A 25,313-nucleotide genomic window follows, 5' to 3' on the forward strand; every position below is an offset into this window, starting at 1 on the left:
TGTGCGTAAGAGTGTGCAAAAACCAATTGAAATCAAATCGAAAACTTAATCGAACAGACCGATTTAGTTTATAAAAATTATACTTTTTCAAATTTTGATTTGATTTATTTTTATTTTTTAAAAGAATTAAATTTAAAGACTTAAATTTATACTCAACCAAATTTATATATATATAAAAAATGAAATTGGATTATGTGTTACCAATAGATTTCCTCTCTTTTACTTTCCCTTTCACCTTTGCTTTTCCTCAACGTTGGGTAGCCTAAAAGAACCCACTCATCTCTAATTCCCCATTTTTATTTTTTTATTTTCCAAAAACCAACCTCTTCCACCCACAAACTTAAATTAAACCCAATCCCCAATCCTCTCTCTCTCAAAACACCACACTTAACATACACAGCAAAATCCCCACCCTCCTTATTAAATAAACGGCACATACTCTTCCACGTCAGCAAGTACTTCCGAGCTCACAAAGAACCGGAAATAGGAGATTGTCAGTAGAGTAAAGAAACAGTACTAGTAGTAGATGCTTAGTGAAAAAAGTAGAATTCACCAGAAAAAATTGAAAAAAATAAATAAAATTCTTTTTTCTTTTTTCTGATTATTATTGTTCAATTACAGAGAGGCAAAATGCCCACCATCGAATCTTCTTCTGGGTATTGAGAATTTTTAAATTTTTTTAATTTTTTTTTTGTTGAGGTGAAATTGAAGGGTATACACAGATGCAACTGCAATGGGGAAGGATTTGCAGCAAAATCAGCAGAATCAAAGTTCGAACAGTAATGAGATTGATAGTAGAGCAAATGGGTCTGCTTCTTCTTCAACTTTACTGTTCTGTGATAGATGTTCGATGGGATTGTCGAATTTGTTGATAAAAGAGTTCAATTTTAGGTGTTTTTTTGTTTTGGTTTTGAGTTTGTGTCTCTTAGTTTCTGTGATCTTCTGGATCCTGCCTCATCATCAGCATCGTTATAAAGTTAAATCACTTGGGTTTGATGCAAGCATTTCAGTTAAGCTTAGTGGTAAGTTCTTTTTTCTTCTTCTGCATTGGTGATTATTCTACTGTTTTTGTTTAGTTTTTTTATGTGGGTTTGGTTTTTTTGTTGGTTTTGTAGTGTTTAATTAGGGTTTGAGTTAATGGGTATTGCTGTTTTTGCATTTTTGTTGTCAAATTAAAGGTCTTTAATTATCCTATGAATTTGCATTTAGGGAAGTTTTTTTAAGTGATGGGTGTCTTGCATTTATGTCAAGTATGTTGTGGATTTGGTATATCATGCTTCACTTGTTTAATTAGTTGGGGATTATTAGTTATGGTTTGAACTTTATGGACTTGGGGATTAGGGATTTCTAGTGTTCCTGGGAATTGGGTATTAACTTGTTTGCATCTTGTGCCATTGGACTTTCTGTGGTTTTGATTGGATTGTTTTTAGTTGTTGTAGGAGTAGGTTGATCCACACTTCAAGAATTTGACAGTATATATTTCACCTTCTTCAATGGGTATGGAGATTTGTTTGTTTTGTCCGTTTTCTGTTGAATTCTGTTGAAAAGTGCGCTGTCGAAATCTAGAAAGGAAATAATCTTAATAGGTTTAGCTATTTAGACTGTTTCCATGTTTTGCAATTTAATCAATGTATTAAGATCTTCTCAAAGGCCTATATAATTTGTTCTTTTTCTATTCCTTTCCCGTTAGCAAAAGTTTTGTGTCTCAATTTAAGCTTGTAAAAACGTATAGCTTTGGTTAAGGTAAGATACTAGAGGTAGATCACACAATGACCGAAGCAAACCCTTAATGTTAGATCTATCAATTTGACCATCTGATGCAGATTTCGCTCAAAATGATTGCAACTTTCAATAATTATATTCAAATCATCTGTATGGCTTCTAGTTATGTAATTTAATATTTGATTGTTCTGTAAGTTAATTAATTCTTTATATTTGCTGATGAAAAGTTCCACACTCCTCTTTTGCTCGTGCTTAATTAAGATATTTACTGTCATTATGGCCAGACTTTCTTCCAATTAGCTATTTCACTATTTGATTCTGGATCTGTGTCATTCCTAAGTTTAAATGCTCTTCACTTCAGTGATATTAGGAAAGCTAGCATTTTTTATTTATGAAACTCTGTTTCTTTTTTACTGTCTCCTGCCTGATGCATTATGGTTTGTCTTTGAAGTGTTGAATACGCCTTTCATATGTAGCATGCTACGATTGGTTTCCAGGTTAACCATGTCTTTTGTATGGACTGTGGCTGCATCTTAATTTGCATAACAATTAATGATATCTATTTACATTAGGAGCCAATGAATGATTAGAAATTTAATTTAAACTTTTCAAAGAAATGGATAGAAGATATAACTGTTCAACTTATTTGATAAGAAATGCTCTAGGATTGAAATTTCCGGTCCTTGTGCATCCAATGAGCATTTATGCTGCACTCTTGTTGAACTGTGTATCTGAGTTAGTTCATTTCTTCTTAAGGTTAGCTGGGTATGTAATACGGAGCTCATAATGTTAATTTCTTGTTTACAGCCACAGTGCAGGGCTACTTGAAACTTCAAAAGCCACTTCCCCAGCTTGTTCCACACATTGGAAGATTAGAATATGATATCAATGAGGAAATAGGTGTTCCAAGTGCTAAGGTCCTTCTTCAAGTTCCTTTTTGTTAAATTACTTTGTATACACCGTGTTCTCATATATGATTAAGGAGTTAAAGATAATAACTAGTTCTTCTTAGCAGGTGGCTATTCTATCGATGCACGAATCCATGTCTGATCCATTTAATTGCACTAATGTGGTGTTTGGTTTTCTTCCTGACCAAAACAATGTTCCAATAAATCAAGTATCATTAAGTGTATTGAGGTCGTCTCTAATTGAGCTGCTCCTTCGCGAATCCAATCTGACTTTGACAACCTCAATTTTTGGGCAGCCCTCTGTGTTTGAGATTCTGAAGTTTCCTGGGGGCATCACTGTAATCCCAGTGCCTTATGCTTCCATTTTGCAGATGCCCCAGACCCTCTTTAATTTTACCCTCAATAATTCAATAGCTGATATACTGGAGAATCTTGATGAGTTAAGGGATCAGTTGAAGTTTGGATTAAATTTGAGAATTTATGAGGTATTACTTGTTTTATTAACTGCTTAAAATGTACATGCGTAAGAAATTTTTATGATGATTTGAAAATTAAATTATGCTTTAATGTTATTTTTGGCTCTCTTTTGTATTGAGGAACACTCTGACAACATCTTGCGTATATTAAAGAGTTATTTACATTAGAAATTCCAACATTTTATGAGTTATCATAAGCTGTCTTGTCAATCTTGGGCAGCTCTAGTGAGTGCGAAAACCATTGAAACTGTGGTTGGTAGCAGATATATGATAGCCATTTATTACATTTCTGTTGTTAGAAAAGTTGAAGATGGTACTGTTAGTCTAACTTCCACCTCTTTTGACCTTCTTATGCAGAACATAGTTGTGCAAATAACAAATACAGAAGGGTCCACAATAGATCCGCCCATCACCGTTGAGGCCTCAGTTGTGTCTGATCTAGGGAGTCTTCTGCCACAGAGATTGAAACAGTTGGTTCAAACAATCACAGATTCTCACTCAAAGAATCTTGGCCTTGATAATTCAGTTTTTGGTAAAGTAAAGAGCGTTGTTTTATCATCATATTTGAAAGGTAGAATCCATGCAAATCCTCCAAGTCCTTCACCAGCTCCATCTCCAGAGCTTAATGATTATGCCAAACCACCAAATCCTGGCTGTGCTCCATCAGTACATCCTGCACCACCTCCATCAGATGACAGTCACTCACATTCAACTAGCCCCGAATGTGGGCGTCACCATTCTCTATGTCCTTTAAACTCTCCAGCACCTTCTATGGAACCTGCTGGTCCTCCTCAACCTTGCAGGCACCATAGATCTCCAGTATCGCCATCTCATTCAAACCAAATCCCATACCTAGGACCAATGGGTCCTCCATTGCAGCTCTCCCCAGATCTGTCTCCTCTGCCTCACCTGTCACACGGTTCCAATCCAAGGAAAGGTTCACGATCTCAATCACATGCTCCATTGCCATCTGTGCCAACTCTTTCATGTAAGTTACTGCTGCCAACTTTTAAGACTTGTACCTTTTATTTGCTTATAAGGGTATGTTAGCGTCACACATGTAACATAGTTGTAGTTTTAACTGCTGCTTTGCCCTGCTGGCATAAATTATTGGTTTGAGTAATTGTTGATCTGGAACTGAGTCTTACTTTACTTTTAATTTCAAAGCTAAACATATACTTATTTAGTGCTGCAGAATTTTAATTATTTATTTTAAAGCATATGTTGCTTTTCTAGTTTCAAAAGACAACTCACTCTGATTAGAGATAGTTCATACCCATCTCTTTCTTTTTCTTGCAAAAGTTATAGATGTAGAAATTGGCTGTTGTAGGGAGCAACAAATGGGCATAAGTAGAAAATATATATACAGTCTAGTTCATTTAGAACTGATTAAGTAACTTTGGCTGTAATTTTAAAGTTAAGAAAAACTCATAGGCTATGAACTGATTGAAAAAATGACTAAAAAGTCATGAATTGTTAGTAGTTTGGCCTGCTAATACCAGCATGATAGGAACCAAGTTGAGAAAATAGAAGTAGGATACTAGTGATACATATTCTCGCTATATTAGTGAAAAATAAATTATTGTAACTTGTTTATCACCACAAAGTTTTAAAACTACTAACTAGTAATATCACTAACTTCTCGTTTGTATGAATTATGCCCATATTGCAACTCTCTTGATGCCTTGTTACCACCTATAATACTCACATATGTAAGAAATTGCATATAATAAGCTAATTTACAGCCTATAACGTGAGAGGTTGACCTAAGTTAAATTGAAAGTTTCTCCATTGTGGGTGGCGCAAGGCAAGTGTCTTTGAATTCCATGTACCTGCATCTTATCAACACATCTCACCTTTAATGAGTATGGCGATCACCATCTACACTTCTTGATCGATTATATCATGCATCCACAATTAATTTTAATTAAAGAATATTTCACCTGGTTCTTACTTTTATACTTAACAAATATAATCCACAACTTACGCATTATTCGTAAAAATATCTTGATATTCAAACATCACTAGAATGTATTGGAAAACAAAAAGAACTTCCAGCTAAATACAAATACTGCTTCATTTGATTGATGAGAAAGCAAAAATGAAATTTAAAAGGAGATTCACCAGATTAGTTCAACCAAGTATACATGTTAAAAACAAAAAATAATTATGGAAAAATAACTAAAAAGAAAAAACAATTATGATATGGTGGGTAGACTTAGGCATTTTCATATTGCTGCTAAGGAATAAAGTCGTGCATTATTCTTAATGATGTTCAATCTCGTCTGCTGTAGGTTGTAACTGCTGGGAAAGTATGAAAAAAATATAGCCCGGATAGGAAATTTGAGTTTTTTGTAAAATGGACAGAAAGAGTAAAGCTACTGTAGCATGTTTAACTATTTTTAAGTAAGATACTTGAAGCTATTGTTGCATGTTCAACTGTGTTTAAGTGTGATACCAGTTGTTCTGCCTTCTGGGTTTGACATCATCGATATTTTTTTAATTTAATGTGGATAGATTGGATGCGGGATCAAGCTGGACTAAAGTTTTCTTCTGTTCTGGATTGCAATTCCTCTGTCCTGATAATATTTCCAACTTAATTAGATTGTGTTGAGAAAATTGAGTGCTAATCTACTTTAATAGTTTATGCAATAGAAATTATTTTGATATGCTTTAGAGTATTACTTAGGCCTATATGATAGCATCTTTCATCTAGTTCTAACAAAGTTAACCATGTTCTGTCTTGTCTATAGCTCTTAATCTATAGTGTGAAAAATGTTGTATCCTTCGTTTGTACGAGTTTTTCTTCCTTAGCTAATGATTTAAATTAAGGGGTAAAATTTACTCTTGAAGTAATGTGTAGCTACAAATTTCCAGAGAATGGTTTAGGATTTTAATTTTGGTACCTGTGCACCTTTTATGTGGTGTGGAGCACTTCTGTTGCATTTTTATTAAATTCTATATTGTAGCAAAATTCTTAGTCAGAATATTAACTGGGTCTGTAATGTGGCCGTCATGTCACTTATTTCTTGTCTTCAGCCACAGTGAAGGCATACTTCAGACTTCAAAAACCACTAGTGCATCTCGTTCCGCACATTGGAAGATTAGAACATGATCTCAAAGAAGAAATAGGCATCCCAACTTCAAAGGTACTTCAATCTTGTGCAGTTTAGTTTGTAGATTGTTCTCAACTTCTCATAGTTAAAAGTTGAACTGAAAAATTATTTCTTCTATCAGGTAGTCGTTCTATCGTTGCGCCCATCTGGTGTGTCTAACTATACGGATGTGGTGTTTGGGTTTCTTCCCAAGGAAAAGAATATTCCAATAAATCAAGTATTATTGAGTGTGCTGCGGTCGTCTTTAGTTGACGTTTTCCTTCAGGAATCCAATCTGACTTTGACAAACTCAGTTTTTGGTCAACCCTCTGAATTTGAGATTTTAAAGTTTCTTGGAGGAATCACTGTAAACCCAGTGCAAGATGCTTCCATTTGTCAGATGCCTCCTACTCTCTTCAGTTTTACCCTTAATCAATCCATAACTCATACACTGGATAATCTCAATGAGCTAAGGGATCAGTTGAAGTTTGGTTTGCGCCTGAGACCTCATGAGGTATTACATGTTCAATTATGTTCTTACATGCTAAACTTCTGCTTTCAGGAGCAATAAAATCATTTGAAATGACACATATATGGCTCAACTTTATTGATTCTCTTTATTTATTATTGTTTTAACATTTTACATATAACACTGGAAATCTAATTCCTTCTTTTGACCTTGTTATGCAGAGTATAATTGTGCAACTAGCAAATAGAAATGGTTCTACAATATATCCCTCAGTCACTGTTCAGGCTTCCGTTGTTTCACATCTAGGGAGTCTTCTGCCTCAGAGATTGAAACAATTAGCGCACAAAATCACAAATCCTCATTCAAAGAATCTTGGCCTTGATTACTGGGTATTTGGTAAAGTAAAGGGTGTTGCTTTATCTTCTTTTTTGAGAGGCATTCTCTATTTAGACCCTCCAGCTTCTCCACCAGCTCCATCTCCAGAGCTTGGTGATCATGCCGATCCCTCTACTTGTACACCTTCGGGCCCTCCATCTTCTCCATCAGATGGTAGTCACTCGCATGCAACAAGCCCAAAATGTGGGCCTCGCCATTCTTTACCTCATGTAAATTCTGCAGCTCCTTCTATTTCTCCTTCTCATCCTACCGGACACCAGAATTCTCCAGTTTCCAGAAGCCCATCATCATCTTATTCTAAGCAAAGCCCATACTTGCGTGCACTGGGTCCCCCACCACAGATCCCATCAGATCTGTCTCCCCTGCCTCAAGTATCCTATGGTTCCACTTCAGGTGAAGGCTCAGTATCTCAATCACTTGCTCCATCCCCATCAGCACCGTCTCCATCATGTAAGTTACTCCTGACAATCATTAACACTTCAATCCTTTTTTTACTTTGTTATCATTTTATTTATAGCACAGCTGTGAACATAGTTGTAATTTTAAAGTGTTTTTTCTCTGCTTGCGTAGACTATTGGTTCGGGTAATCATTTTTCAGAAAGTGATAATTATGTTTCTTTGTATTTTTACTTGATACTTTCTGGAGACTATGTTCTGCATCTCAAATGCATGAGTCGTTGTCATGCATCTGTATTATTCTACATTACAGGATATTTCCAAATCCTGTGTCGTATATGTTTAATTGTTATGTTCATGATCTTCTATCAGGTCCCCATGCGATTATGTAGTCAAGGAGAAAATGTAACTCTTACTTATGTTTCTACTTCTGGTTATTTTCATTAGTATGAAGCTTATGCCAATAAACAACCAAAACTGGATGTCTTACCTAGCTTTCCATTACTAATTCTTGTTAGATGAACAATAGGTTCAATCTTTTTGTTTCTATTATTATTTCTTTTCAGTAATTTTCACCAACCGTCCCTGAACTTTCGTCTCTCTCTCCCAACCGTTCCTGAACTTTAATTCATACTATAATCGTCCTGGACTTTAGTTTAATATCCCAAAGGTCCCTAACGTTATTTTTATAGTAACTCCGTCTAATTTATTTTTTTATTTCTCCAGATAAACATCATCTCACCATTTTTAATTATCATCACTTAGGCGTCTAATTATGTTTTTTGGTCAACAAATTGGGCGGAATTACCATAAAAATGATGTTAGGGACCTTTGAGATATGAAATTAAAGTTCAGGGACGGTTGGGATATGAATTAAAGTTCAGGGACGGTTGGGAGAGAGAGACTAAAGTTCGACATTTAATGAAAATTACCCTATTATTTCTGGTAGCCGTTCACCTAAGAAATTGATGAAGATTGATAGATAGAGTACTCTGAAACTTAAGGCACAGCTGCATCACATATTTTTAGTCTGAGAATATAGAAGATCAAGATGTGTCTAGTTGTTATTTTCCTCCTAGAATTTGGATTTCTCGTACTGCAATTATAATAACACAATTGAAATATGGGAATTTATTGAAGCATACATTGATGCGGGAGTTTCATATGCAACTAATTTTTTCAATACAACACTCATAAATGAGGACTTAACATGAAAAGGTGTTTCCAATTTACATGGTCAAATCTCCGTTTTAATAAAAAAAATTAAATAGGGACAATAGTTTAGTCTGAATCGATGAAACTAAGGGTGTGCATTTGGTTCAAACAGAACATAACAATCTGTTTTTTTCCAAAACTGAACCTAACCGATGAAAGTTTTTTCATGAAACAATTTAGTGATGATAATTTACTCTGGATGCTGTTTTTTTAGTAAGTATAATCATGATTCAATTGTAGTTTTGAATGTGTTTTTCATGATATTAATATCTAGTTGCATGATATGCAGCTGTAGGAGTAGGTTCGTTCTGCAGGGAGATCTTGTGGTTGGGAATTTCTGGATTGTTGGTCTTTCATCTTCTCTGCTACCCACATTGACAGTACATTCTGCAACTATGTATACATCTTGGGATACTTTCCGAGGCAAAGAGATGATCGATACCCAGTGTTGTTCTGGCGAGAACGGTAGAAACTTCTGTGGAAAGTTCACCTAGTTTTCTTCATTTTTTTTTGGTTTCAGAAAATTGACAAATGTAAATGAAGGCAAAGATGAAGTGCAGGTCAAAGCCAAGAAGGTGGCAGGCCTCTCTTCCCTCTTCTAGTTTTTTGATGTCACACAAAGTTCATCGTGACCGATCAAGAAGCAACAACAGTATATTGCAGATTCCAAGAACCATTTTCTCTGTATGTTCTCTTAAGTGTAAAATATATATAGGTTTCTTTTGAGTATCTGCAATGCAATGTTGTTTAGATAAAAAAAAAATGTAATGCAGAAACTAGTGTGTGATAACACTTCTCAAGGAATAGAATACAGTCGTTAAAGAAACTCTACACGAGTTTTTGTATTTCAGGTTTCATTAAGAATGATGAGGAAAATGAAATCCTGCATTTGAATCCTTCCAAGTAAACAATTCCTCTTAATGTGCTGAGTATCATACCAGAAAAAATAAAGAGGGTTGGTGAGTCTCAAATTGAGCAGCAAAAACTCTGAATACATACACAACCAAAATTTAAGCAAAACTTAGGAGCTCCGAGAAACTATTGCATCACATTTATAGCGGAACGAATAACAGTATATGAACATGATAGAGTGGTATTCACAAAACATTAATAGCAAGAAGAAGAATACTCGTCAACTTCCTTCCATCAAATGGTTTTTCTCTAGACATCTCAGAGTGTGATGCTCCCTGACCTCCACCGCCTTTTCCAGTTTCTCCGCCATTGAAGAATGACAAGCAAAGTGATCTTGCGGATGCAAGCATGTCATTTGGAACTTGAAGAAAATTCGTTTTTTCGCACCACAAATCCTTCATTTTGGCACATGACAGATATGAGAGAGATTTTGTCCAATAGGAGAGACGAAAGCCTAAATAACAGGAAGTTTCATTTTTTCCAATTCGATACGCATACTATAACCCTGTGTATCGAATTGAGACAGCACAACAACATCCAATTATGAATACTACAAAATCAATCTAGCACTTCAAGAACAGTTAAAAAATGCCCATCAACAGCCAAAAGAAAAAGAATTTATGACTTTAAAAACAAAGTTCAATCAAATCACTAAATAACAGAACGAAAACTTGAAGGTGTTGTAAGAAATTGAAAGAAAAGAGTTGGGCACCTCCAATTAAATCCTGAACCAAGTTAAAATGTCTGTCTCTCATCAAAACCATTTAACATAAACATTTTAATTACTATAATTGAAGAGTAGTAGCCTATCCACATGTGAGATATTGATTGGTTCAATGAAGATTCGTTACAAATTGTAACAAATTGCATTGGTTTGCGAGAAGTGTTAATTAATGAGATTCTTATAATATTCTCCAAATCATTACAAACACAATTAAAATAACGGAAACAAAACTCACAGCAACAAAATATTACTAACTCCTTAATTATGTTTGAACTACAAAAATTTAGAGCTTAAGCAGTGCTTCAGGAGCTGGTTGCCATACTGAAAATGGCAAAGCATCATGAATATATGAAATTTGTCGTGGATGATCAATTGGAATAAATAAATTCTCGAAATTCTCTTCAATATTCTCTTCTCTTGGCTTAAACCCATCACTACTATTTGTCGCCCAAACCCAGCTTCTACCATCAAAATTCTCATCACCAACTTGAACTCCTTTTCCATTATCCGTCGCTGAAAGCTCATCTCTTTCAGGGTTAATTTCTTCTTTAACGACCATTTTTCCTTTGCTTTCTGATCTTAAAAGTTCAATCCTTTCCTTCAAGCTCTTAACTTTACCCTCTAAATCATTCACTAAATCCATCAATGGAGTACTTTCTGATAACCCATCAATATATTCAGACAAAGATGCAACTAATGTATTAATTTTCATTTGTTGTACCTTCTTTTCAAGCTTCTGTTTCTTGTGTCGCAAGAACTCAAACACATTTAGTTCCTTTTTCTCTTTGTCGTGTAATCTTTGATAAGCCGACATTACTTCTCTCGCGCATTGTTTATCTTCCGGCCACACATCAACGCTCCCATTAGGCGCGAAACAGACAACGCAAACTGGAACATCGCATAATATGCGAATCTCCTCAGCTTTTTTCATTAGAGTTGGCTTTCGCTTGTAGAAACTTGCGGTTTTCGTTGCTTTGTCGTCGTCGAAAATTTTCTTCATGAAGTTCTGTTTTCGTGCTTCTTTGTCGCCATTTAGCAACACTCTGTTGCCGGGTGGTCTTCCTCTTTTCTTGCTTGGTTGTGGCAAATTTAGTTCAGCCATTGAAACAATATACTTGCTCGCTAGATATTCATACATATATATATAGGACCTTCCTAATACATAGGGGTAAAAAAAAATTACTATGTTACACCGTTGTAATTTTTTTTTCCTATAATGTCATCACCTTATTTCCTTTTTGTTCTTAGTAGTAATTAATGTTTTGATTTCAAAAGATTTTGTGTAACATTGATCAAGCTTCAAGGCCAAGCAATATTAATTACAAAGGAGATTTAATATTGAAGAAACATAGGTGTGGCACATTAACTTTAAAAAATATAATTTAATTTAAGTTTGAATTATTGCAACAAAAAAATATAATTACTTATAATTAACCATTTGATCGGAATAAAAAAAAATTGATGGGAGAATTATACTATTCAAGTTATTATTCCTTATGATTATTCATCTTTTACAGTGAACCGGAATTACTTTCAATTACAAAGTAAGCAGAAGTTATTGAGACTAGTGTGCTTTACAAGAAAATGAACAATTCAACTAAGGGGCCTTGGCCTCCCCTTTCTGTTGAGAAGGTTATGAATTGGCGCCCCATCAACAAAAATTCTTCGACCATCTTTAGCTAATGATTTATAGTTCCATGCAGGTCCGACAAACCATGACGTAGCAACTCCGCCAAGCAAACCTCCTATCTGAATATCATAGTCGACAAACCAAAATGACTATCAAACTCTAAAAATAACATAACTGCATACAAGCTTACGCAGATCAGAACCGTAATAAAGCTCCTATATTAGAATTGAAATTGAATGCTAGATGTTTATCTCAGTAGAGCTAGTCAGGAAACATTTTTGACAACGATCAGAATTTACAAAACATTCAATTTTAGAGGACATAAAGTCTTTGACTATCTTCTTCATTTCTGTGGTGATTAATTTAAATTAATCCTACATGGAAGAACACGAAGAATACTCACATGTCCCCAATTATCAATGCCTCTAGACATTGTGCCAATAGCCTGCATGAAAGATGCTCGGGATAATTAGTTAATGCATGTACTTCTGAATTACCACTACAAATGATTTAACAATAACGTCGACCAATGTTGCACGCAAATATATCACATCCTACATTTCAACATTTTGTTTCCGTTTTTAAAAGAACTTCTGAAACTCTTATATTTTAAATTTATAACCTATTTTTAAAAATTATACCCTTGCACCGTTTTCAATTTTAGCGTTTATGTTTCCGTGCAAGATAGACCTAGACCCGCTATTTGATAGGCTTTCTTGCGCTGATCAATAGCCAAGCGACACTTAAATTTTTTTGAAAGCCCTAATTCTTACCATGTTTAGTAAGATCACTTGTGCTATGTTCTGTAGTTCCTCCTTTCCGCCATTGATCATGCCTCTATGTCTCATGACAAACACAGCAAGAGCTCCAACCTAAATTGAATATGATTTCTTAACATATCAATAAGCTCACAGTTCAATAACTTGAAATTCCTTGAGCCTTTAGATTCATACGGCAGCCATACACGCTCTTACATTCAAGTCATTAATGTGCTAAAGTTTGACAAGTATTTCTAGAGTAAGGTGCAAGATGACCTACTAATCCAAAGATTGCACCTGAGGCGCCGACTGCAGGTGCTTTGTTGAGCCAATAACTTGTGGCTGAACCTGAAATTCATGACAGAATTAATCAAAATATTGGTGAGTAGCATTCTTGTTTTTTTTTTTTTTGTTTACTAAATAGAGTTTATGAATGGTTACTAGTAATTGCAGAGGTAAAGTAAATAGCTAGAAATCTCCTTGGACCACAAAGGTTCTCAATGGTAGGCCCGACAGAATTCAAGGAATAACTATTAATCTGGAAAAGAAAACTATTTCAAGTGTAAGAAAAAACCATGAACCAATATAAAAGACAAAAACTCAAAAGACTAGAACAGACCATGAGGTGACCGATATTTGCATGCAAAAAGCTGGACGTAACCAGCCTCCAAAATTGTCCCTTGTCAATGAGATTATTAACCTGTATGCATCATGAATTAATCCATAACCAGCCCGGTAGATAAAAGCTTAAACAATAAAAGAAAAATAAAACACCCGCGGCTGCCTACGAAAGTTCTAATAATACAGAGAAGAGTCTAACCTTAGCTCCCCATAGTAACAGCTTTCCCTGTGTAGCAAATTGAGCAGCAAAAACTCTGAATACATACACAACCAAAATTTAAGCAAAACTTAAGAGCTCCGAGAAACTATCGCATCACATTTATGGAGGAACGAACAACAGTATATGAACATGATAGAGTGGTACTCACAGAACATTAATAGCAAGAAGAATACTCGTCAACTTCCTTCCATCGAATGGATTTCTTCTAGACATCTCAGAGTGTGATGCTCCCTGTATTCCACCGCCCATTCCAGTTTCTCCGCCATTGAAGAAAGACAAGCAATGTGAGCTTGTGGATGCAAGTATGTCATTCGGAACTTCAAGAAAATTGATTCCCTTTAAAGCCGACGTTTTTTCGCACCACAAATCCTTCAATCTAGGCACATGACAGATATGAGAGAGATTCTGTCCAATAGGAAAGACGAAAGCCTAAATAACATAGATGCTCATATGGAAGTACACAAACAAGCTGTTGCAACATAAGAAGACCATATTGTGAAGCACAACATCGAATTCTTCGAGTCAATTATGCGGAGTCATAGATTTTAAAAAGGAGTAATGTTAAATAAATTTAAAAACTACCTGTTTTTTCAATTTAATCACAAACTTTACAACGTCTCAATTGTATGCAAGAAGTTTCATTTTTTCTCAATTCGATAGGCATATTATGCCCCGTGTATCGAATTGAGACAGCACAACAACATCCAATTATGAATACCACAAAATAAATCTAGCACTTCAAGAACAGTTGAAAAATGCCCATCAACAACAGCCAAAAGAAAAATAATTTATGACTCTAAAAAAGGAAGTTCAACACAATCAGTAAATAAGAAACTGAAAGAAAAGAGTTGGGTACCTTGAAGGAGGAGTGGAGGAGGAAGCTGAGGCGGAGAGAAGCGGCTCTGGTGGTGGTGGGTGTGGGTCCCGCCTGGATGAATTGGACCCACCAGATTGGAGGTGATGATGATAAGGAGATTGATGATCCCATAATTTGTACCACCATTACTATCCCATTGCTGAGGAATAACTGGTCTCTTGAAGGTGAGATAAAATAATGGGATAATTATAAATTTGGTGTCTATAATTTTTCAATTTATCTTTTCTGGTCACTAAAGAATTTTGCTCGTAACATGAAAACACACTAAATTATAGATTAAATTAAAGGTTTATTTTTATGAAATATTCCACCTTCTTTTTACCAGTTAAGCAAATTATTCAACACGTGACACTTCACATCCAACTTTTTCAACTTTTTTATTTTATAATCCAGTGCAATTTTAGGCTTTTTTTGGAAAAGAAAATAATATTATTTTAACCGTTTTAAATGACTAAAACAATGCCGAATAAGGTATTTGATGGAAGAGTCATACTATACATCAAAGTGAAAAAAAATATACATATTGTGAACATTGTCAAAGAGTTAAAGTAAAAATATTTTAGAGGCAATACTTTTTACTGTTAGTGTTACTTTTTTTAGATAAATATACTTTTTTTTTGAAAAGAAAAAGAAATAATAGTAACATATTTTCTTTAATACGTATGAACTATGAAAAGTTGTACTTCAATTTTTCAGTTATTTTTAATAATTTTAATTATTTAGAAAAATTACCTAATTTGTTAAGAGATAATTACAAAACTACTCTAAAGAATCACTTAATTTATCAAAATAGATATTTAGTCAAAAAAATTCATTTTACGAAATTAAAAAACTTTACATAATTTAAGTAATTATTTTTACTATAAAAAATATAATTTTGATACATGTTTGATACATTATCTATACAAAGTGAAAATTTATTTCTTTTGTAAATTTTTTAGGTAGTAAATATAAAGTTGAGAAGTACATATTTTGTACTAAGTTTTTTCCCTCTTCGGGTTTTTTTTTAATAATTTTCCCATTTGTTAAAGTATCAAATCCTATTAATTTGTTAGAAAAATAAAAGCCATCACTCACATATAGTATAATTTACATTTACATCTCTTTTCTTTTAAATTGAACAATGTCATTTTTCACTTTTTTGTTAGTCAATTTTATTCTCGTTCCTTGCTTCTATTTTTGTTTTTTCTTCCTTCGACCGCCCACCCAGGACCGGAAAAATGGAAGAAAATTAAATTTTATTAGTAAAATTAAATATCACATAACTTTTATTAATAAAATTAAATTTTAATTTAATTTTTATATTTTTTTAATATAAATATACATAAAAGATATATTATTATAAACTTAATGCAATTAATTTATTATTTTTCATATATTATTAATATGTTATTTTATTTTTTAGAAAATTAATGTTTAAAATTTGATTCTAAACCTGAAGCAAAGTTGTTTACTCATACGGCTCCACAATTTATTGCATGGGATCTTTTCTACTAATTCTATGAGTTTTCAGAGCCATTATTTTTCAATAGTCTCATGCATACAGTTTTAATTCTATGAGGGAGTATTTATTCTAAATTTTTGGTTGAATGAATGATTCTTAGTCTTTCTGTTGACTTGATTCCAATTAGCTTTAATCTTTACTATCTTTTAAAGGAAAAAGCTTATTTACGCCCTTAAAATTTAACTTCAGAATCAAATAAGCCATCAATGTCCGGAAAAGTTTAAATATATCCCAAACTTCTTAAAAAATAAAAAACTAGGCCTACGATTTCGACGCATAAATGAGACGTTGGGAACCTGCTTGTCAAAATTAGGGGCCCGGTCAAACAATTTTTAAGATGATGGAGTCAAATTTTCTAACGTTGAGGGTTTATTTAATTTTAAAGTCAAATTTTAAGAACATAAATTATCCTTTTCCTTTTTTAAAACCATTTACTTAACTTCCACTTGCTAAAACTTCCATATTTCCAGTTATCTCCGTCATCTTCAAAAGAAACTCTTAGGCACCGTTTGGATTGATGGATTCTAAACGATGGATTTTAAACAATCCATGGATTTGGACAAAATCTATCGTTTGCCTAGAAAAAAAATTAATAGAATTCATGGATTTATAGATTCCCTCATTTTCTACAATCCATCGTTTTTTAGGGTTTTGATTTCCCACCTACTAGGTGAGAAAGTCCAAATCCACCATTTTTATAGATGATGGATTGTTATGCTATTTATTATTTTCCATAAATAATATTAAAAATCCATTGATTTTATATTCAATCCAAACGATGGAATTTCAAAATCTATGGATTTAAATTCCATTGATTTAAATTCCATCGATTTTGCTAAAATTCATGGATTTTAAAAACCCTCAATCCAAACGGTGCCTTAGAGTCTTAGTCACTTTTATATAAGAAGTCAGTTGATTTTTTTACAACTCCTTAACTTCTCTTAGAGTGGACTTGCCTTTTAAACTTTTGATTTCTTAAATTTGGTATATTTTTCCAATTGTTTTTTCAGTAAAATGTGAAATGTTTAATATGATAAGAAAAGTAAGTGAGCTTATACTCTCTCCTTTCCTATTGAAATAGAAAAACAATACTCATTTTTTGTCCTATAAAATAAAAAAAATTATCACATTTAATGTGAGTTATAGATAAAGTTATAAAAATATTTTCAGTCTTATTAAATGTGCATTAAATATAGCAGTTTCATAATAGTTTATTTTTAAAAAATTTAAAAGGTATTGTTAAAATATTTTAATAAATTAGTCATAATTAATTTTTTAACTCATATAAAAGTTCTACTCTTCTTATTTTTATAGGACGGAAGGAGTATTATATTTAATATATAATCGTAAATAATATAAAAACTTTTGACAATTAAAATGAGGCAAAAGAAATATTATTTTGTTTGGGTCTAGCATTGAACAATTTGTGCTGCATATGATCGATCTGGTCTTTATGTAAGCCATACAAATTAAGTCTTTAAAACTATTACTACAATAATTTACTTTATTGACAATCCTAATTGCTTAAATAATTTTTCATATATTCATCTATATATAATGTTTATCAATCCGGAGGAATGAATCCTCAACGCTGCGAAAAAACAAAAAAATCAAGTGATGACAAACAACAAATTAAAGTTAGATTAACAAAAATATTAGTACGTAGTTTAATAATATAAAGAATAGTAAAGCGTACCTTTTAAGTTTCAATACCTTTTTGATTTTGCAATTCTGAAAATTTACCTTCTCAGCTAACATGAAATAATTGAATATTTATGAATTCGCGAAATTATATAACGAGCCATGTTCGCCACCAGGAATTATTAGCTGCACAAAATATTTTTAACGATATCAAGCACTCCATGCACTAAATTTTTAATTTTTTTTAGCGAGATAATATTTTTCAAAGACCATACATGTAAGATATAGATGCTATTTTGCTAAAATTTTGAAATATATATAGGGGCCATGGTTGAGTTTTGGAGGGTCAAATTATAACACTCGAAGTTAATAATTATATTTTAAAATAAAGAAAGCATGAAGGGATTATTTGAAAAAATATAAATAAAGGGGCTAATCGTATAAAAATTCAAATTAATAGTATATTTTCTTATAAAAAATAATTAGAATACTTTCTTTTTTATAAAAGATTAGGGGGGTCCCCAAGCCCCGGCTCTGCTCCTACCTATATGTAGATATAAAAATGCGGAAACTTTAGTTAAACTAAAAATTTGAACTCTATTCAACCCGATTTTTTAGGTTATTAAAAGATTTTTGTATCAATTTTTTTTTAAGTTGAAGGAAGGAATATAGTTTTAGTAATTGCACAAATTTTTCCGGTTTGGTGGATGTTAACAAACAGTCGGTTCGGTTAAAAATTGACCAACTTAATAAAATTATTTTATCTATTCAGTCATATTTCCAGAATATTAATATTAATCAAAACAATTCAAACGAATAAACTAAAATCTTAAAACACAAACTGAATGGACCAAATTAGTCGGTTATTTTAGTCAATTATTGATCAAAGCGATAAAAATATAAAAATTAACAATTAAATATTTAGTTAATCCCATTAATTTGTTTCACCAAAATTCCACACTAACCTCTAGAATTTGCAACTCTGTCCAAGAAATCAAGATATCTCTGACTCCAATCCGAAACTGCACGAACAGGCCACGAACATAAAAAATGATTCCTAATCCAATTCACAGTGTCTTCAAATCCAAGCAACTGATCATAATTTTCTGGCTGAGCATCATCTCTCAGCACAAATCGACAAACCGGGCAAGTATTATGCAAATTCAACCACGGAACAATGCAGTCACAGTGATACAAATGCTTGCATGGTAACTCCTTAACTTCAACATCAACCTCAAATTCATCCTTACACACAGGACAATGCGTCTCTTTCATCAAATGTTCTTCATTAATCTTCACTACAGGTAGTGCCTCAATGGCCGAAGAACTCGCAGGAGGCGGCCCGGCTGGTGTTCGATCGATATCGGCCATGTTCGGAACGAATTCATCGACCGCGTCTTCGAAGATATCGTTTTCGGGGAGCGGATTCATCGGTCTATCGCGGAATTGAAGAGTGATCCAACGTGAATTAGTGTCGAATTCTATGTGTTCCCGCCGGTTAAGTAAAACCGCTAGGGAGTCGAGTAATGTTGCAGCTGGAGAAGGCTCGAGATCGGTCAAGTCAGCGGTGAACCGGTTAGGTCTTGAAAATCCATTGGCGAGCTCGTGGTTTAGTAGAGTGAAGCAATGTGGACAGAAATTTTGAGTGTTAGGGTTGATAGAACCGAACCTTGAGGTTCTCTGGCAGATTTGGCACCAGAAGTAATGGAAACTTCTCATTCTTGTGTTTCCGGTGACCGTAACTTGAGGATGATGAGGTATGGGCATGGTAATGGTTTGAATATTTAGGGTTTGGGTGTGTTGAGGAAGATGATGTGAAGGGTTATTATAGATGGTTTTGAAGGTGAAAGATGGATTGAGAGAAAGGGATGGCTTTTTGATTCAGAAGAAGAGATTCTTTATTGTTTTCCCAAATTAATGTGTTGGGGTTTGCTAGTTGCTTTACTTGATGTGTTATTTGTTTCTTCTTCAAAAAGTTAAGGATGATATCCCAATATGGTGAGAAATGCTATTGTAATTTGGAAATTTTTTATTTAAACAACCTCGAACTTGTGTCTCGAAATTAAATAAGTTTATTTTAATTTTTTTAGTCAATTAGACCCAAAATTTATATTTTCATGGTCAAATAAGTCTATTTTAATTTTTGGGTCAATAACTCCTAAAACTCTATTAATTTAAGTTAAAAAATCTCAAAATTATACACTTCGAAAACATTCCAAAATTATGTAATTGAAGAGATTAATTAACTAATTTTCTCCGCAAATGAATGACTATAAAAAACACAAAGAGGGCGTGTGGTCAGCATAATAAAACTTAGACAATTGAAACTATAAGAAACTAATAAAATTGGGTCAGACAATAATGACTAGAAATAATACCAAATATACAGTCCTTCGAATTTAAAAATCCAAATTATTATTTTATTCTTAACTTAGAAAAAATAATGTACATGTGTTATAAATAATATCTTAGTATATGAATGGCACATTATTCAAATCAACCATTATACTTATAAGAAAAATTGTGGGTATTAAACTTAGGAGGGTTGTAAACTATACAATATTTTCAAAATGGATACTAATTTTTTTTTTTATTACAAAATGGATACTTTTTTTTTTTGATAATTGGGGAGGGGGGAGCGCTTGTGGGAGGAATTGAACCCACGACTTAACAGTTTGCTGCCTAGCGCTTGCAAAATGGATACTCTCAGCCACTTTTTATTAACGTGACTTCTCCTTTCGTCCAATCAGTGAAGTACACATGGCTGAGAGTATCCATTTTATAATGTTTTGTAACAAAAAAGGGGTTAATTCTTAAAAAATCACGAACTTTACACGAAATTTCATTTTAATCATGACCTTTTAAAGTTGTCATTTAAAGGTACGAACTTTCATTTTATTTCAAATCTATCACCGAAGTAAATTTTGGTGTATTTTATCTGACTAAAAATTCATAATCCTAGATACTCTAACTGAAAGATAATAAGATTTGTCGTTGATTAATAACTTGAGTCTTTCATTAATGGTTTAGTGAAGAATTTAGTCAATAAAAATACACTGAAATGATGAATTTGAAACAATATGAAAGTTCGTGCCTTTAAATGGCAAACTTTTAAAGGTCATGATTAAAATGAAACTTCGTGTAAAGTTCGTGATTTTTTTAAAAAATTAACCCTAAAAAAAGTTCAGTATCCATTTTAAAACTTTCATATAGTTCAATACCCTCACAAGTTTAATACCCAAAAATTATAAACTTTCTATTTTGAAAAAAGGTCAAATATACCCCTAACTTTTAAGATATAGGTTAAGTAGACTCCTAACGTTCGCAAAGGTGCAACCAAAATCCTAACATTTTCAAAATATATCACGTAACCCCTTTATAGTAACATCGTTTTAGTTGCGTCTGTTTTTGTCTATGTGTATGCCTTCGTGCTGACATGGATTATTCCACAATCCATTCCTCTCAAAATCTCACCCTTGCCCTATCTAACGCCATATTTCCTCACACTGCCACCCTAAACTCTCTAACTCTCTCTCTCTCTCTCACACACACACACACACACTACCTGTCATAACCGTAACCTAATCTCGTTTAGAATTTATTAATTAATTTTATTTAGAATTCATTATGCATTGCATATCATGTATAATTATTATAAAACAGAAATTGAATTAAGGATATAGGCATTTTAGATGTCAAAATTTAAATTGAAAATAAAAGTTATGATTAGTTAAATTGAGTTGATGTAATTGAACGAAATAAAAGACTCGAGGATTAAAAGATATGGTAAGTTAATCATTAAGGGCCTAAAAGAACTTTATATTTGTAGTATATCTAGATAGTCTAAATGTCAATAATGCCTTTATGTTTTGATTATGTTTCCAAGTTAGGTTAATAACCTATTCTTATTTTAATAATTTGTTAATTAGTATATGTATACAAAATCTTGTTAAATCTTTCAAAGGCAGTGGTGGAACAACTCCTGGATATTGACGGGACTGGATGGGACGTCGATCTTGTTAAAGATGTGTTCGAAGAAGAGGATGTTCAACAGATTTTAAGTGTTCCAGTCAGTAATCGGGATGTGAGCGATAGATGGTGGTGGAAATTTGAGCCTAAAGGCAAGTTTTCAGTCAAGAGCTTTTACAAAGCAGTCTGTGGGGAGTTAACTTACCAACCGGATTCTGTTTGGGGTAAGATTTGGGGTATCAAAGCTCCGCTGAATATTCGAAGCTTCTTGTGGAGATTGTGTGCAGGTTACCTTCCGACGATGGAAACGCTGGCTGAACGAAAGGTTTTCATAACCTCCACGTGTGTTATTTGCCGTTCTAGCTTAGAAACTGCTGTTCACGTTTTTTGTGGCTGCCCGCTGGCGTTGGATTGTTGAAAATTGGCAGGAGTAGATGTCAATGGAGGATCAGGTTTGAGCATTGTAGATTGGTGTCGGGACTGGTTGTCTAGACTTGACGACGAAGAAGCTTCTGTTGCAAGCTATGTGTGCTGGAGTCTGTGGCTTAACCGTAATTTTGCAGTCTGGAAGAACAAGTTGGGTTCGGCTCAGGAGGTGGTAGATCAGGCTAACTTTCAACTGGCTTCTTGGAAAGTGGCGAATTCTAGTTCTGTTCATCTCAGAACGGCCAAGGTGTTTAAAGAAGATGGAAGCTCGGTTTGGAAAGCTCCTCCGCGTGGGTGGTTGAAAGTTAACACGGACGCAGTGGTTTATCCAGGTAGGCAAAGCTTCGGTATGGGAGTGGTGGTTCGTGATTGGCTTGGAAACATTATCCAGGCACGCTCTCGCTGTTCGTTTGGATCATTTTCTCCTAGAATGGCAGAAATTATGGGAGTAAGGGAAGCGTTGAGTTGGCTTAAGGATTTCGACAAGATTATCATAGATTCTGATGCGATGGATGTTGTGTTGGATGTTAGAAATCCTTCTTGTTCGGATTCTGACTTATTAGTCGAGGATTGTGCTGAGTTAGCGAAGCAGTTTGATAATATTAAGTTTGTTTTTGTGAGACGATCTGCGAATCAGGCGGCGCATGTTCTTGCGCAGTACGCCAGTTCCATTTTAGGTCTTCAGGGTTGGTTTTATAACTTTCCTGAGTTTCTCGCTACTGTAACTGTTTCTGATTTGATTGAATAGAATTTCATTCTTCCGTTCAAAAAAAAATGTATACAACATATGGAAGATATTCAAACAAAATTTCATTCATTCAGACCTAAACTAAACCCTAAAACATCAATTCTCTGAGTTCTTGAAGTCTAAGAAGGAAATCAAGCTTAATTGGTAAGTTATTCATCTTTTTAACTTGTTTATCTAGGGTTTACACAAGAAATAGCATGTTCTGTTTTTGAATCCAGAAATTCCAGCTTATTGCGAGGGATGTATGTTGAGTTTTATAACTCCAAATTGATTAACTCTTGATTCTACAGAAACTTTGGAGTGTCTACTACAACTTCCGTTCTTTGAGTTTGATCTGATTCTGTCGTTTTGATATCAAAAATGACCGCGACATTTTATTGCTTCAACTTTGAAAACAGTTTGACCTCACCTCACTAAAACTGGAATAACTCATTACTTATATATTGAAATCATGAAATACTTTTTGATTTGGATTCTAGACTCAAGGGGATAAAAGTTCACCGAAGGGTTTGTTAGAATTATGTCTATACTATTCACAGGACATGTTTGAATAGAGGCTTAATGTTCTGCCTACTAAGGCAGATTTGTTACCAAGTTCATAATCATGCATAAATCATATAGAAATCCATTTGTAGGTGCTGAATTTAAGTTAAATCAGTATTAGATATATGTATAAGTTTATATATGTGATTGTGATTGAGTTTTGTGATTTACATTACTCATTTAGGTGCTCGTTTTGGCAACGACGGTGCAAGTAGAAAGTAAGGCAGCTTGTGACGTGATTTTGGAGTAGGTTTGGTTGTTGTGTGGTGAGTAGATATACTAGCCCTTGCTACTGAAATCTATATGCTATTTTGATATTCAAAGTATTAAGGTTTAATATGTTTTAAATGTTTATATATGGTAGTTTTGGTAATGCACGAAAGGTGTTCGATAAAATATTTCTTTGAACGTTTTAAATGATACATTATGCAATGCTGTTTATAAGGGAAATGTATGTTGATTTAATCAATATGCGGATTTGATTATGGTTAAGTTTTGAATGATAATTTGAAATGGTTTTGTTATTGAATCGTATTGCGCTTTGATGAAATAACTTGGGATTTCTTTTATGTGATATGTCTACTCTGTAACGATATATTTGGGAGGTGCTGAGTTGTGATATGCACCTGGTTATGTGCTGAGTTAGTTATATGCACATGTGAGATATTGTGAGTGTCTATGCGCATTTGACACAGGGCACTTGATTGATGGTCAGTGAAGGGAGAAGGGCTGAGCCGTGCTAATGATGGAGAAGGGTTAGCCATCAAGTGTTCCTAGATATGTTGGTTAAACTGTAGATCAGTGTTGTATTCCTGATTACAGGTCTATGGTTTATATTATTGTTACAGGGTAATATATCAATGTTATAATTGATGATTGATACAAACTACATTTCATATTTAAAGTGAAATTATTTTGATATTGTTTATATTTGTAAATGCTTTTGAGATGAACTTTAAAAGTATTTTGTGTTGTAAGTATTCGTTACTATATGATATACTTACTTTAAGTATATAAATGTTTTATGCTTGTTATGTCTATTCACTGAGTTTTTGCTCATTTTAGTTGTTTTAAAACCTTTTCAGTTAGCAAGACAATCTACAGTACAGTTGACTAGAGAGGGAGTTGGGCTTAGAGTTTGGGCTTGAGACATAGAGGTTGGCCACATCTCTGAGTTTTGAGATGCCTTGATGTTTTTGTTTAGAATAAACTTATTTGTACCTAAATATATATTTTGAATTATATGTATAAAAGTTTGTAACAATACGTAGTTTTCATACAGTGGTTTAATTAAAATGTTGTATAAAAGGTTTTTATATATTTGTGCTTAATTATTTATAGAACATGTTTTAAAATGTTGATTTGGAGATAAATTTATTTTAAATAACCGTCAATCTCGTGCTAAGTAAGGCGAGGTATGACACTACCAATGACATCATCACTCGAACATGCAACATTTTATACTCAGACCAAAATCTCATCATCGTCCCATCTTTTAAGACCCACCCAAAAACCCATTAACCTCTCCTCTCTGCCACTTTCCCTTTACTCACATACCACCACCACTGCTAGCCGCCGCTTATTTGCTGTCAAAATGTCAGCAACATCTGCCGGAAGCAACTCAGGAGCTTTAGCTAACTTAGCAAACTCAAACGACAAACTAGACTCAACCTCTGCCGACGTTGAAAAAAACTGACCAACTCTTCACAGATTCCCAAGAACTCAGTTTTTTCATCAACCCAACCATAGACAGAAAAGAAGAAATCAGTGGTCGAAGAGTTTGTAAAATCGTTGCAATCGCAGCCTCGCACGCGAATTTTATGAACAATTTAGTGAAATCGAATATAATCGATTTGGTGAAGGATTTCAAGTTGGTTTACAATCGATTAAATGGTACAAAGTTGGACGTGGTGAGCTCCGTCGTAAATCTGAAGTCGTCGCAAATGGCCTAGATTGCGAAACAAGATCAGAAACTAAGAGGGAGCATTATGCTTCGGCTTGCAGACTGTTAATGACTACAATTGGCAGCGAGTGGTAGTGGAAAGCGACAACATTAAATTGAT

At 33.7% G+C, this 25,313-nt stretch overlaps 5 protein-coding genes and 1 long non-coding RNA gene across 8 annotated transcripts; 3 read left to right on the forward strand and 3 right to left on the reverse strand.

The window, feature by feature from the left end:
* The first annotated feature begins 282 nt into the window (after positions 1-282).
* Positions 283-9,573, forward strand: LOC126660621 (uncharacterized). The gene is made up of 8 exons (XM_050354191.2): positions 283-1,022; positions 2,530-2,639; positions 2,738-3,115; positions 3,464-4,094; positions 6,146-6,255; positions 6,344-6,715; positions 6,892-7,516; positions 8,967-9,573. Exons 1-8 carry the CDS (start codon positions 734-736, stop codon positions 9,053-9,055), a joined length of 2,604 nt encoding a protein of 867 aa, XP_050210148.1. The 5' UTR covers positions 283-733; the 3' UTR covers positions 9,056-9,573.
* Positions 9,574-10,452: 879 nt separating this feature from the next.
* LOC126661542 (agamous-like MADS-box protein AGL81) lies at positions 10,453-11,530 on the reverse strand. Its single transcript, XM_050355396.2, has one exon. The coding sequence runs from the start codon at positions 11,449-11,451 to the stop codon at positions 10,597-10,599; it is 855 nt and encodes a 284-aa protein (XP_050211353.2). The 5' UTR covers positions 11,452-11,530; the 3' UTR covers positions 10,453-10,596.
* A 231-nt stretch (positions 11,531-11,761) lies between these two features.
* On the reverse strand, positions 11,762-14,611 carry LOC126661121 (RHOMBOID-like protein 10, chloroplastic). 2 transcript variants are annotated; one of them, XM_050354911.2, is made up of 9 exons: positions 14,399-14,611; positions 13,691-13,911; positions 13,522-13,576; positions 13,321-13,401; positions 13,143-13,239; positions 12,982-13,049; positions 12,717-12,815; positions 12,347-12,388; positions 11,762-12,062 (listed from the first exon to the last, which is right to left on the reverse strand). In XM_050354911.2, the coding sequence occupies exons 1-9, from the start codon at positions 14,543-14,545 to the stop codon at positions 11,907-11,909; spliced, it is 966 nt and encodes a 321-aa protein (XP_050210868.1). In that variant the 5' UTR covers positions 14,546-14,611; the 3' UTR covers positions 11,762-11,906. The 2 variants fall into 2 exon arrangements, with proteins under 2 accessions (XP_050210868.1, XP_050210867.1); XM_050354910.2 differs by having other exon boundaries at positions 13,691-13,947; positions 14,399-14,607.
* A 2,690-nt stretch (positions 14,612-17,301) lies between these two features.
* LOC126661122 (E3 ubiquitin-protein ligase RING1-like) lies at positions 17,302-19,354 on the reverse strand. Of its 2 annotated transcripts, XR_007635516.2 has the most exons (3): positions 18,530-19,354; positions 17,620-17,750; positions 17,302-17,514 (listed from the first exon to the last, which is right to left on the reverse strand). XR_007635516.2 is itself a non-coding variant. In XM_050354913.2 (2 exons), exons 1-2 carry the CDS (start codon positions 19,329-19,331, stop codon positions 17,713-17,715), a joined length of 840 nt encoding a protein of 279 aa, XP_050210870.1. In that variant the 5' UTR covers positions 19,332-19,354; the 3' UTR covers positions 17,302-17,712. The 2 variants fall into 2 exon arrangements, 1 of the variants encoding a protein (XP_050210870.1); XM_050354913.2 differs by having other exon boundaries at positions 17,302-17,750.
* A 970-nt stretch (positions 19,355-20,324) lies between these two features.
* On the forward strand, positions 20,325-22,707 carry LOC126661543 (uncharacterized). The gene is made up of 3 exons (XM_050355397.1): positions 20,325-20,334; positions 21,533-21,820; positions 21,962-22,707. The coding sequence occupies exons 1-3, from the start codon at positions 20,325-20,327 to the stop codon at positions 22,705-22,707; spliced, it is 1,044 nt and encodes a 347-aa protein (XP_050211354.1).
* Positions 22,708-22,778: 71 nt separating this feature from the next.
* LOC126659617 (uncharacterized) lies at positions 22,779-24,481 on the forward strand. The gene is made up of 3 exons (XR_007635030.2): positions 22,779-22,851; positions 23,435-23,516; positions 24,336-24,481. It is a non-coding gene; the product is annotated as an uncharacterized LOC126659617 (long non-coding RNA).
* The last annotated feature ends 832 nt before the right edge of the window (positions 24,482-25,313 follow it).

This window comes from Mercurialis annua, linkage group LG8 (genome assembly GCF_937616625.2).
Source record: "Mercurialis annua linkage group LG8, ddMerAnnu1.2, whole genome shotgun sequence".
Taxonomy (NCBI): domain Eukaryota; kingdom Viridiplantae; phylum Streptophyta; class Magnoliopsida; order Malpighiales; family Euphorbiaceae; genus Mercurialis; species Mercurialis annua.